General features: G+C 34.0%; 1 protein-coding gene and 1 pseudogene across 4 annotated transcripts; one reads left to right on the top strand and one right to left on the bottom strand.

The window, feature by feature from the left end:
• On the bottom strand, positions 1-4,811 carry LOC110418671 (uncharacterized; annotated as a pseudogene). The gene is made up of 4 exons (XR_016351339.1): positions 3,951-4,811; positions 1,796-3,589; positions 752-1,684; positions 1-596 (listed from the first exon to the last, which is right to left on the bottom strand). The product of XR_016351339.1 is annotated as an uncharacterized LOC110418671 (transcript).
• Positions 4,812-10,112: 5,301 nt separating this feature from the next.
• LOC110418669 (putative disease resistance protein At1g50180) lies at positions 10,113-13,343 on the top strand. 3 transcript variants are annotated; one of them, XM_021431452.1, is made up of 2 exons: positions 10,113-12,859; positions 13,108-13,343. In XM_021431452.1, the coding sequence occupies exons 1-2, from the start codon at positions 10,237-10,239 to the stop codon at positions 13,146-13,148; spliced, it is 2,664 nt and encodes an 887-aa protein (XP_021287127.1). In that variant the 5' UTR covers positions 10,113-10,236; the 3' UTR covers positions 13,149-13,343. The 3 variants fall into 3 exon arrangements, with proteins under 3 accessions (XP_021287127.1, XP_021287126.1, XP_089639947.1); XM_021431451.1 differs by lacking the exon at positions 13,108-13,343 and adding an exon at positions 12,929-13,099; XM_089783821.1 differs by lacking the exon at positions 13,108-13,343 and having other exon boundaries at positions 10,113-13,066.
• The last annotated feature ends 992 nt before the right edge of the window (positions 13,344-14,335 follow it).

Raw genomic sequence — 14,335 nt, 5'->3', positions numbered from 1 at the left:
TTAAAATATGATGATATTTGCAATGCTTAATTTAATTCGAGACGTACATTCGTTCTGAATTATTGAAGGAAAATCATACTGGCAAAACATTTTTAACCATGCCGCTAAAACACCCTTTCCACACCCTGTTTCACACATGAAACACCTGCTACCCTGTCATTTAGAAAAGCAGGATCAAGAAATGAAAAGGCAAAATGAAAAATCTCGGTGGTGGTATCCTTTTTGTTTTTTGAGGGGACAGTGGTGGGATATTAGAACCATTTCTTGTCAGTTATCACTTAAGAACCGTTTTTTGATCCTGACAAGCTCCGATTCAATTTCTTTCATAGTCTTTCTCTCATCAGATAACTCTGCAGTGCAACAATAAGCCAATTGCAGGATCAAACGTAAACATCTTCTTGTAGCAGCTGCTAAGTGTTCTTGACCAGCGTGCACGAAATTGAGATCTACAACTGTGTCAACTACTTGTAATGAATGGCATATCCAGCTCCTGTTCGTTTCTTCCGTTGGTCTTATTGTGGTAAATGTTTCCGTTAAAAGAATACCAAAGCTGTACACGTCAGTTTTCTCAGAAACAGTTCCCATTGATTCATACTCTGCATAGGAGATAGTAATAATGCATTATGCATTGAATATAAGACATCTAACAGGATGCGTGATATTGAGGAATAGGCTTTCAAAGAAAAATGACATGCATACATGCATACAGGGAATATGATAATTATGAACTACACCCTGGAACTACAATCACCTGGTGCCATATAGCCAGCAGTGGCCATGGTTGTGGTAATTGTTGCACCAATCCCTTTGTCTAAGCATTTGGCAATGCTGAAGCCACTCACACGAGCTACCATATCATTATCTAGCAGGACATTGCTTGGGTTTAAATTGCAGTGAATGACACCCATAGTATGAAGATAACACAAAGCTGATGCCACGTTTATCATTATATCAAGCCTTTTCGAAAAGTTCAAAATATTCAAGCCAGGGGATATTCGACAAAGCCACTTTTGAAGAGACAAGTTGGGGACGTACTCTAGCACCAAGGCTTTGAAACCAACGTCGCAGCAGCATTTCAAAATTTTGACAACATTCCGATGACGAATAAAGGGCAGCACTTGAGATTGAACTTCAAAACTCCGAAACCCTCTTTTTTGTGTATTAAAAATCTTTATTGCAGCAATCCTCTTGTCTTTCAGTATTCCTTTGTACACGACACAAGATTCCCCCAAGTCAAGCAGGTTCCTTTCACTAAATCCATCTGTTGCTAGCTCAAGCTCTTGGTACGAAATCCTAGGATATACTATTTCCCTTGGCATTTCTTGGCATTCTATCAATTCAGTCTCAATTAAAAAACGTGATTTGATCCTATGGAGCTCAAACTCAACTTCAGCCATAGTCTTCCTCTCAAGACTTGACTCTGCAGTACAAAACCAAGCAACTTTCATGATTGATCTCACACATCTTGTTTTAGCTGCTATGTCTCCCTGATCAATCTGCAGCAAACTGACATCAATAAATCTGTCTACTGTATGAGGTAATGACTCAAATATCCAGAGCCTCAAGTTCATTTCTCCATCAAACATATCATCTGTGGGCTTCTTTCCGGTGAATGTTTCCATGAGTAGAATACCGAAGCTGTACACATCTGTTTTTTCAGATATAATTCCACTCAATCCATACTCTACAGTTAAGTACAATGCATTAATGAGAATAGGCTTTCAAAATAGAAACCACCGAGGAATTACATCTACATAAATCAAAATGCAAATACGAAGCAAAACACAAACATTACCTGGTGCCATGTACCCCAAAGTGGCCATGGTCCTTGTTTGCATTGTAGCATTTTCACCTAAGCGTTTGGCAATACTGAAATCACTTACACGAGCAATCATGTCTTCATCTAGCAGGACATTGCTAGGTTTTAAATCACAGTGAATTACGTGTATTGAGTGAAGGTAGCTCATGGCTGATGCAACTTCTATCATAATGTCGAGTCTTTGCAAGAGATTCAAAAAATAATTGTGAGTCTAAAGCCACTTGTCCAGGGTCCCGTTGGGCATATATTCTAGCACCAAGGCTCTGAAATCATCATCACAGCAACTGTTCATGAGTTTGACAAGATTAGGATGACGAGTATTGGACAGCAATTCAGATTCAACCTGGAAACTCCTCAATCCTTTTTCTGGATGCAAATTGAAAACCTTTATTGCAACATTCTTCTCCTCCTTCATTGCTCCCTTGTAAACAAAACCAAAACTCCCAGTGCCAATTATGTTACTTTCGCTAAATCCATCTGTTGCTAGCACAATTTCTTGGTATAGAATTGTTCTATTTGTTGTTAAAAGCGGATCCTCTCTCTTTTTCAGGCAGTGTTTTATTGCTCTGTATATCTGTCGCAGGAAACGCATTGATGCAAGTCTTATTGCCCGGTACATCAGTGGCAGGATACACATTGATGCAATTATTGGCAACAGAATCTTTGCAAGAGTCAAAATAGGTCTCCTTGATCTTTTGGAAGTACCAGTCCTGCATGTTGGAACTTGCAATCGTGGTGCACCACAAAGTGCTTTGTTCATCACATATGAGTGGGCTGTGAAGTTAACAAAGTTTCCTCCGCTAGGTATTTCTCCTTCAAGTTCATTAAAAGATACATTAAAATATATAAGACGGAGCCGTACCAAGGACATAGGAATTACTCCAGACAGTTTGTTATGAGAGAGATCCAAGAATTCCAAGCTCACAGAACTACCAAGGAATTCTGGAATGAGACCTTCCAATCTATTTACTGCCAAAGAGAGATATTCTAGACTCTTGAGGTACGCAATGCTGTTTGGAATGTAGCCTGAAAACTGATTCTTTGACAAATCAATTTCTATCACAACCCTCAAATTTTCAATCTCAAACGGAAGAGACCCTTGCAAAGAATTTGATGACATGTTTATGGCCAGGATATCCGTAAGGCTCCACAAGCTGGAAGGTATTGTGGAAGTTAATCTATTAGAGCTTAAGCTGAGATTTCTTAGAGTTGTGAGATTACTTAAGCATTCTGGTATTAATCCAGAAAGCTCATTACCACTTAAAAACAATTCAAACAAGCTGCTCAACTTACAAAAATCATAGAGGATGGTTCCTTGCAATTTATTCCCTTGAAGGTGCAATCCTTGCAACTTTTGTAGTCTTCCAATTGTGCTTGGAATAACACCCGTCAGTTCATTGTTTCCCAGTCTTAAGGCAACCAAGCTGCTTAAGTTGCCAACTTCAGATGGAATTCTGCCCTGAAGTTTGCAATCAGTTAACCAAAGGTATTCAAGAGAAGTGGAGAGATTTCCAATGGACATAGGGAGCATGGTATCTAGAGGATTGCCTGATAACACTATCCTTCTCAAATGCATGTTATTTGTCACAGAATTGATAAAGCTAGATTCTAGAGTGGAGGATTCAATGGTTAAGGCATTATGGGCTAAATTGAGTTTTTGGAGATTTTTCAAATTGACAATTGTGTTAGGAATGAGACCATCAAATGAGTTATCAGCCAGGTCCAAGAGAGTGAGTGATGTACAGTTCCCAATACTGCTTGGTATACGACCTGCATATGTCGAATAAGTTAAAACACTGAAAAAGTATGAAAAATATCGAAGTAAATATTAAAAATGGAAACTAAAATGGAATATGCTCAGATTTTTCATATTGTTGTGATAACCTATTTCCTAAGGGTTTGGATGTGCAAAGGCTTTCCCCTTTCTGACTCAATGAACTATTCATATAATTTTTCAAAAAAAAATGTTATTATCAAGATAAATCACCAGGCGGACAAGTATAACTAATTAAGACAAACCAAATTCTATATTCCAAGTGGCATATTCTTGATACATTCTGTTCAATATATGAGAAAACATCTTTAAAAGGTTGGGAGCTTTACTAAAATGGTCTGGGTGATAGTGTCATACCTTCCAAGATGTTATTGCTGAGATACAATTCCTTGAGCATGGTTAAATTCCCAAGCGTTGTTGGTATGGCTCCTGTGAAATTATTAGAAGGCAAATATAGTACTTCTAGCTGCCAGCAGTTGAATAAACTGCTTGGGATCTGTCCATGAAGTTGATTCCCAGAGAGATATAGCTCCTTTAAGTCTGGAAGAAGATTAAACATATCTACTGGAAGTCCTCCAACTAGCCTATTGAAGCTGAGATCAATTATTTGCAGTGAAGAAACATTAAAAATGCTAGAGGTAATGAAACCTGAGAGCTGATTTTTACTCAGATAGATCTTCTTCAGTGAAGTTATGTTGCCTAAAGCTGATGGAACTTTACCTACAAATTAAATTGTTATGTTTTAGTATCAAGTACTCAAGTTTACGACCAGAACCATAAAAGCTGTTGTTTGTGTTGTTAGCGGAGCAAAAGAAGATAGGTTACCAATTTGCGGAGGGAGGGTGCCATCTAGACCCATGGATGAAAGGTTCAAGGCTATGACCCTCTGGGGTTGGCCACCGCAAGTGACACCAATCCAGTTGCAAACTGAAGATTTCGTTGTCCAGCTTGCCAAGATATTTGCAGTTCCAGGATCGATGTAGGCTTTCAAGGCGAGAAGCGCAGACTCATCATCAGTCAGTGAATAAACATGCGCTGCGAACAACATGAAGATGTGGACCAAAAACACCAGACAGGGGGAGGAAGAAATCTTCATGACTGTGGCGCGGACGGATTGCTAAACGGAGACTTGTTAGTTATGCAGTAACAAAATCCAAAGAGAAATACAAACAAATCACAAAAGGCGACCGTGTTTCCTTGTGGAAACGCTGACTCAGTGGCAGGGTCAAGATTTCCGGTGAGGTGAAAAATAAAAACAATATAAAGTAATTTAAAAGAATTTATTAATAAATTATATAAATAAATTTTAAAAATCACTCAAAGGATCAATCTTAATAATTTATTTAAAAAATTAACTAGTATAATGATAAATATTATAATAATAACAATAATCTCAATTTCTAAATAAACTTAACAACAAACAAAAGTTAATAAATATAATAACAAAAATCTCGATGAAAAGCAATCTATTAAAAAATATTAAAAGTTATCAATAAATAATTCAATGAGAAGTAATTTTTTAAAATTAATCATATAAATTAAATACAATATCAATAAATAATTCAATAAAGAAGTAATTTGAATAAAAAATTTAAAGGTTCAAAATAATCGAAGTAAATAAAAAAAACACAAATAATTTGTAAGAAAGTAAACAAACAATCCCTAAATAAATAAGTAATAACTAGCAATAGGTGATTAATCAAATTCTTATTTTATTGCTTTCAACAAAAATGACTAAGACAATAAATCTTAAATCAAAATCATCAAATTGAAATTATTTAATAAAAACTAAATATTAAAAATATTAAAAATAAAATAACTAAATAAATCAAACTTACCAATTACCATAACATAAAAATTGACTTACCAACTAGAAGTTTTCTGCACAGAGAATGTTAGCAAGCAAAAAACTGTAAAAGAAAAATTTTTTTCGTTTCTTTAGTACTTGGTAAAAAGATTAAAAAAAAACCAAAAAGGGGAGGTTGTGAGGTTTTGGAGAAGTAAGGGTTGGGAATAATTTTATTACAATAGGTTTTATTTTAATCTTATTAAAATTAGTTGTTAACTAATTATTGTGGGACATCTTACCAAATAAAAAATTATTATAGGGATAAAATTATAAAATTCTAAAAAAATCAAATATGTTAGAAAAATTTTAAAATTTTTATAAGAGTGAAATTATTAAATTTTTAAAAAATAAAGATAAATTATAAAATTTTTGAAATTGTTAGCAAGGCGAGGCCCCCACTAGCCCCCTTCCCTCCGCCTCTGTCTTCATCGCATATATATATATATATATTGTTGGACATTTTCAAATAAAAATATGATTTCATATCGAAATAGAAGGAAAGTTGTGACTGTTGGAAATTAAAAGAAGGGTTGTATCTGTTGAAAATTAAATCAATAGACACTATAAAATAAGAAAAGAGTCACGTCTGTTGGAAAAGACCAACAAAAGCAACTCTTTGAAACAGACACAAATAGTGTCTGTTGAGAACAGGCATCTATGCCTATAAAAGATGACCCTCCTTATCCAATGAAAATAAGAAAAACAGTAATATCTCTCCTTATTCTTTCTCAAACATCTTCCAAGTTTTCTTCTATACTATTTTCCTGCAGAAAAAATATTATAGAAGTTTGATAATCTTGTTATACTCCGGTGAGTGCTCAGTGGATTGATTTCGTCAGTGCAAAACGCCATCAATCACTGGGCTTCATTGTATCTTCGAGGTTTATACGCCGGTAACTCTTTTGCATACTACAAGTGGGGGCGAATAAAACCTTAAGGATAGTGGCATTGATACACGCCTTGAAGCCAATTTCTAAGTTTTCAGTTTGGTGTTCTAACACATATATATATATATATATATATAAAAGATAATGTACAAATTTAAAAAATTATATGATATATTCTAACAAAATCTAAATATAATAAAAAATCATTAAATTATATAAGAAAAAAATCAAATATAGCTCTTTATGTTTACTTAATTAAATTTTTATATTTTTATTTTGAATCAAATATATCACTAATCATTGATTAATAATTGTTAGTTAGAGTTACAATTGTCAATTTAATGACATGTATTGATTATCTAATATATTGACTTATCATTTTGAAGAAGAGCACTGCTAGAAATGATGAGGCTAAAGATGTTATTCATTTGGTTTTTTTTTTCTTTGAAAGCCAAATTTATTGACGTAACAAGATGTAATACCTAAAAAAAATATTCTACTTAATTAAATTATGTTATAAAAAATTAGTAATTACTAAGTTATAGTTTATATTAAATAAATATAACATAAGTCCAACTTTTTATAATTGCAGTTATGATTTTGGGCTTATTAATAAAAAGAGAATAGATTAATGGTTTTTAAGCAAATAAAGTAGTTTTGTTAATGTCAGTTTTTATCACACATTTAAGGAAAAATAGCTACATTATCACGTTTAAAGGAAAACTATTTAAGGAAGTTAAAAGAAATATAGTTTTGCAATATCACATTTAGAAGAGGAAAAAAAGTCAGGGAAGTTAACTCTCTTTGATATCATCTTAAGAGAAAGGCAATTAGAAGAAGAAAACCATTTGGGAGAAACTAATTTTGGTGAAGAAGGAGAAAGACAGAAAAAGGAAAAATCTATTCAAGAAAGCAGTAGTTAAGGTATGATAGGCTTTAATTTATGAAAATTGTATTTTTGCATAGTTCAAAATAAAAGATCTTAAAATTTGTTTATGTTTGTTTAACTTCCATTCAAATCCGATACTATTCCGGTAACTTTCCAACAGCATGATGGATACCAATGGAAAGGTCTTGAAAAGATCTTTCTAATAGTTTTTATAATATCTCGTTTTGTTTTATGGTTAGAGAGATGTGAATTTTAAAATTAACTGAAAACCCGTTTTCAACGGTTTTTATAACACAACTTTAGTTAGAACTCCACATTCCTATAATGTTTTGAGTTGTTTCTTTGAGGCTTGTATGAAATGTGCAGTTTAATTTGGTGTCAATGGCTCAATTAGAAGCTTTTTGTATTAAGAGAACCGAATGTTCAAATTTGGCTACTTTAATCTGGAAACTCAAAAATCTAGGTAAGTTTGTAATAATTTTTAAACTTTTAGCTTCTGTAACTTGAGAATTTTACAATCTTTTTCATCAAAACTAATTTTAATGTTATAGTGTGACATGAACACTTCAGTTTGGTTTTGATTTAATCATTGGAAACAATTTGGGTTAAGAGTTATAAGTGCTCAAAGCCAGATGGTCATGAAAATATAAAATTTAAGAATTTATAAAAATTCATTTTTAATTATTTTAAAATTATTTTTGACCTATATTCAACCTATTTTGATAGAAACTTCAGAAATTTGAGCTATTTGAATTTTAGTTAATTTTTTATGAGTAAATATTTATTTGAAAAATTATTTTTGAATTAATAGATTTCAAAAAATTTGTTAACAATATTCAAGAGTCAAGGTTTAATTAGCATTTGATGTATATCCATCAAACTTTATATTTGTTACTGATTTTGTATTTTAAACTCTAAGCTTCTAAGTTTTGAACGTTTTACGTATTTATAAATTATTAAAAAAATTAATTTTTATTTTTAATCAAAATTAACTTTAGTTAGTGAAAAAGATACCATACCTTAAATGCTTTAGAATGACCAGCAAAGAGTCGTGATTCGTTTTGATAAGTAGTAGTATTGGTTTTTAATTCCGAATAGTGGTATTTATGATATCTATTCAATGTAATCAATGATTACTTTTGATATACTTTTGATCCATTTCACTAGGGTTAATTATAATTCTGATTCTAACCCGTGCCGTTGGGGTTATTGTAGTTTTATTTCTTACATATGCCACAAGGGTTAAATGTGGTCGTAGTATGTTATAGGAGACTAATAAAGTCTCAAATCAATGTGAAATTATGCTCTGGTCTGTTATTTGAAAGTTTCGAAATTGTGTTAACTATGTTATTTGAAACGAAATTATGTTTACTTTTGTAATTTAAAAATGAAATTTTGAAATATATAATTATGAACAAGATTACTCAAAATTTTGTTTTGATACTTATATATGTATTAATAATTTCGACTTAAATATTTTGAGCATGTTTAATCCAACTAAAGAGAGGTTTGTTACTTATTGACCAGTTGTACTCATTCCATTAATTCTCATCATTTTACAGATTTCAACATCTTTGCATGTTTGGGAGTTAGACTTGCTTGGCTAGAGTTTTGGTTAGCAAGATTAATGTATGCCTTGAATAATTATAAACTTTGATGTGAGTATTCAGTTTTTAGTTTGTTAAGTAAATGTTTGCTAGACGAGAAATTTGTATCTTTTGAAAATTTATATGTTAATATTATATTTGAAACTTAAGGTTTTATAAAGTGTAAATTTTGAAGAGATTGTAGAGGTGTTATATTTGATTAAGTATGATATTGTTGCCTTACATACTCATGGAATTCATCACATAAGTATGTAGCATCTCTTATATCTCAAAACTTTGGGTCTGGACGTGACACAAGCACAGCTTTGAAAAAGAACCAAGAGTGGATTTTTTTTAACAGTTTACTTAATTTTTTTTATCAATCACATGTTTTCATATTATTAATTCATATATTTAAATTAAAATAATAAAATAACCTAAATCTAATTGTAATTTACTGCTTTTCTATGCAAAATTCATAAACAAACATTTGGGGTTTATCAAGCCTCACATCAACATTTAGTTTCAAATGCTTTTATAGTATATTAATTGGATATATATTTTAATAAATTTCAAAATCAACCAAAGCTTGAAAAGTTTAGTTAGAGCCTATTTTACACTTTAACCCACTTTAATCTAAATATTATGAACTTATTCTCCTCTTTATTTAATAATTTCTTTTTTTTTTTCCTACCGCTGGGCACACTTGAATTTGCTGAAGCTTCCTTCATTCGTTGGGATGGAACATCTGTAGAGTGCGGTAGGCATGTTAAAGCTTTGATTGCTCTCACTATCATTAGTCTTTGACTCTTTGTAACTTTAGGTTTAATGCAACTGTTCAAGCTTTTATAATGTTTATATTTTTTTTTATCACATTTTAATATTTTATTCTCAATTTACTTGTTTTTATAACATAAGTCTTGCTGTTTTGTGGAAATGATGTTCCTCTTGTGTGAACAAATGTGGAAATAATGTTTTCCGTGTAAAGCAATTACCTGATGTCTAGTCAAGTTACAAGTTTAAATTTAAATCAATAATTCATATTTATAATTATGTAAGATATTAATTTATTGACTTACCTTAATTTTTCGGTCAATTCGTCCCAGTTCCACCGTAACTGACTGGAAGGTTTGGCAAAGCGACCACTTCCATTGTATCTGACTGGAAGGTTGGCAAAGCGGCAACACAGAAAGGAATCAATGGAAAAGCCAATACAATTTACTGGGCCCTTGTGCGTGTGGACCCAAATAGAAGGAGATGACGGTGATGATGATGATTCCTCTTTAACTTCAAATCTTCAAGAAACATCATTGGACCTTCTCAGTTTCAAGGAAATTACATAATTGACTTGGATCTTTCTTCCAAAAAACAGAAGATGAATCCTTTTAGCTGACAAATACATTTGATACCGCCATTCCAGAGAGCGCTAAGCATGGCTGAAGCTGCCGTTTCCTTTGTTGTAGAAAGGCTAGCTGGAATACTGGAAGAAATTGATTTTCAAACAGGTATTCGAAAGGAAGTAGAGCGTCTACAAGAGGAATTACTTCGGATGAGATGTTTCTTAAAGGATGCAGATGCAAAGCAAGATGATGATGAGAGAGTGAGCAACTGGGTGTCTGAAATCAGAAATGTTGCTTATGATGCTGAAGATCTTATCGACACTTTCCTCCTCAGAATTGATTCCCTCAAGAAAAAGAACTCCATCGAAAGGTATGCTTCCATTTTCAAAGAATGGAAATATCGCTCTAAGGTTGCAAACGAGCTTCTATCCATCCAGAGAAGAATCCTTAATATATCTGCCAGTCGTGAAACCTATGGTATCAGAAACATTGGAGAGGGGATTAGCACTGCAAGGGAGAGGCTTCGGAAGCTGAGAAGATCATCTCCTCGCGGGGAAGAAAAGGATATCGTTGGCCTGGACGATGATATAGCTAAGCTGCTGACGCAACTTGTCCGAACCGAGGGCCAATGGCATGCGATTTCAATAGTCGGAATGGGAGGCATTGGTAAGACAACTCTAGCAAAAAAAGTTTATAATCATGGTGATATCCAGGCTCGTTTTCCTTCTCGAGCATGGGTTTACGTATCCCAGGATTTCAGTACTAAAGACATACTTCAGGCAATTATAAAGCAAGTGGCATCACCGCGAAGAAAATTGGAAATGTTGGAGGAAGAAGAATTGGAAGCAATTCTCTACGAACACCTAAGAAAGAAACGGTATTTGGTAGTCTTGGATGATGTATGGAATATCGGAGCATGGATCTCTCTTGCAAAGGCCTTTCCAGACAGAAGTAATGGAAGCAGAGTGATGATTACAACTCGCAACAAGGGTATTGCTTTGAAAGCAGATGCTCAAAGTGTTCCCTATCATTTGCATTTTCTGAGCGAAGAAGATGGATGGATGTTGTTCTGCAAGAAAGCTTTCATTCATGGCGTTGATTCATATCGTTCCCCACAGTTGGAGGAAATAGGGAAAGAGATCGTGGCAAAATGTGCTGGTTTACCACTGGCCATCATTGTGGTGGGAGGATTGCTTTCAAGTAAAAGAAATTTGGGCGAATGGAAAAGGGTTCTTTCCAACATGAACTCGCTCTTTGCTCGAGACCCAGATGGAGTGTCATCTATACTAGCTTTGAGTTATAACGATTTGCCTTATTACCTCAAATCTTGCTTCCTCTATCTAGGACAATTCCCAGAAGACCGTCTGATTCCCACACATAAAATGTTTAGGCTATGGATTGCGGAGGGTTTGATTCCACTGCAAGAGGAAAGGATGGAGCACATAGCAGAGGATTACTTGAATGAGCTAATTGAGAGAAACATGGTTCAAGCAGCCAAATGGAGTGTCAACCAGAGAGTTAAACAATGTCGTCTTCATGATCTACTACGAGACCTCTCCATCTCAAAGGCCAAAGCAGAAAGCTTTCACGAGATTCAAGGGAGTCAAAGTCTCCACCCTTCAGCTAGATCACGTCGTCATTCCATCTACTCTGCATTTCATTGGCCCCAGTGCAAGTATATCAATCCCCACCTCCGGTCGCTCCTCTTCTTTAGAGTTGATCATAACCAAAGCCAGGTTAATTATTATATAAATGATCCTTATAAAATGGAAGGCAGCGATCTAGATTATGTTAGCAGAAACTTCAAATTACTCAGAGTCCTTGAGTTGGAGGGTATACCATGTACTACCATTCCAAGCATAATTGGGGCATTAATTCATCTGAAGTACTTGGGGTTGAAGGAGACCAACCTACAGGGGCTTTCACCAGCCATAGGTTCTTTGCGGAACCTACAGACTCTTGATGTAGCGGCAAATCTTCATCTCCAAACAATTCCCAACGTAATATGGAAGATAACAAAATTACGGTATCTTTATATGTGCGGACATAAATATGGGGGGCCTCTGCGAATCGACACATTACAGCATCTCCAGGCTCTATCAGAGATAAATGTCCAAAAATGGATGCAAAACAACCCTGCAAATTTAACAAGCCTGCAAAAATTAGGAATCAGAGGAAACTTCAGCTTGAAAGCAACTGAAATATTTAACTCCCTTGTGGCGCTTGTACAACTTCAGTCCCTGTACCTGCGTACTGAAGATGCTGAATTTCCATCGCTCACTCAACTTTCTGCTCTTCAAAATCTCGTCAAGTTGCATATGAGAGGAACTATAAGGCAGTTACCTAGCTCGCAGGAATTCCCACCCAATCTCTCCCAGTTGACATTAGAACATACTCATCTCAAGCAAGATTCGGTGGGGATACTTGAGAACTTGCCAAGATTATTGATTCTGAGACTGAAAGCACACTCCTACGATGGAGCAAAAATGGCAATATCAGTCCGTGGCTTTCCTCAACTTGAGTTCCTGGAGTTTCACTCCTTGGAATCCTTGGAAGAGTTAAATCTTCAAGGAGGTGCAGCGCTAAGGCTTGGGAGTTTCCGGATAATCAATTGCGGGAACTTGAAGATGCTCCCTGAAGGAATGAGATACCTTACTGCTCTCCGGGAGTTGGACATTGAAGAGATGCCAAAATCATTCGTGGATAGGATTCGAGGTGAAGATTTTTACAAAGTGCAGCATGTTTCCTCCATCTTATTTGTTTAATAATTTGCCTTTTCAGCAGGGATTCTGGCAAATTTGCGATACCTTAAACATAAACTACTCATGGCTTCATTTGTTGAGGAACAGATACTCTCCTTCAGTATTTTCAAACTAGCACTGTTTCAATTACTTTTGAATCCTTATTTTTAGTTTTTATTTTAGTCTGTGTTGATGCTAAGCAGAAAGGTCTCTATCTTATAGTTAATCAAGCAATCAGACCGCTCCTCCTAGTCAGATGTTGAAAGATTTAACACAGGTAAATGCTCTCTTGCAGGCAAAGTACAATGCATTTGTTTAATGAGGAAGAAAATGTCTGCATGAGGCTTATACATGGAACAAGAAAGATTAAAAGAAGCCAAAAAAGCCAGTAGAAACAAAGAAAATATGCTTTTGACTCATAATTTTTAATCGCTCCTTTGAGTGAAATTTTGGTAACTAGGTTCATATAATGGGGATTTTGATATTCTACTTGCTTCTTGCTCTTGTTGCTAGCTATAAATAAATATTGCTAATTATATCCTTCTTTGTATATTTTTTAAATGGAATTACTTCATTATTCATAAAATTATTAATACTTTTATTTTAAAATATCATTATAATTATATTACTTCATATTTAAAAATTTTAATTAATTTTAAAATTATATATCTGAAGCAAATATTACAACAGGGGAGCTAAGAAAGGTCCAAAGTGTCATGAATGAATAGTTGGGCTTGGGTCCATTTGGATTTGGATGAGATGAAAAGGCCCAAAACCCCACTTAGATTGGAAGGTGTGGTGGCGACAGTCCACACGTTGATCACGTCTGCGTTCAGACCGGAACTCCTGTTCCGGATTCTTCCAAAGGAAGCAACTTCCCCATATTCAATGCCAAAAAAGAATTTTTTTAAAAGAAAAAGGGTGGAAATTAGACAAATATTCAAACCTTCTTTTTGTGATTATATGCTTCTACGTACAAATGTAGACTTTGAAAGCACATTTCTTGTATGAGATGATAAGATTTGGTTAGCGAATGCAAACCATTCGCTGTAAATTAAGGTTCTTACCTCTTTAATTTTACTTGGAACCGGTCTTCTCACATAAAATTGTAGCCACTTTCATTGAAATTATTTACATGCTAATTTTTTTTAATTTAGATAAAAAACATATCTATAATTTAATATAAAAAGACTCACCGATAATTTTATGTGAGCTCATTAGGAGAATGCATGAAATCATTAAAAAAAAACAGTTATGAGATTCAAATTTGAACAAATCACATCTATAATGATTTATGTAATTGATGGATCGTAATTAATAAAATTTATCAAATCAAATTCTAGTTAATTGTAAAAAGAATCTTTGGAAGAATACCAAAATCACCGTGATCATGCAAAAATATTACTTTATTTTTTCTTAGTCAAAAGAATTATACTATACATATCTGTTC

This window comes from Theobroma umbraticum, unplaced genomic scaffold (assembly GCF_002168275.2).
Source record: "Theobroma umbraticum cultivar Fairchild unplaced genomic scaffold, ASM216827v3 scaffold_50.0, whole genome shotgun sequence".
Classification (NCBI taxonomy): domain Eukaryota; kingdom Viridiplantae; phylum Streptophyta; class Magnoliopsida; order Malvales; family Malvaceae; genus Theobroma; species Theobroma umbraticum.
The sequence above is the reverse complement of the archived record's forward strand: the minus strand, read 5'-3'. Positions and strand labels throughout refer to the sequence as shown.

Coding starts and splice junctions, on each gene's coding strand:
- LOC110418669 (XM_021431451.1), top strand. CDS start 10,237: ATGGCTGAAGCTGCCGTTTCCTTTGTTGTAGAAAGGCTAGCTGGAATA. Junction 12,860..12,928: donor ATTCGTGGATAGGATTCGAG/GTGAAGATTTTT, acceptor CCTTTTCAGCAG/GGATTCTGGCAAATTTGCGA.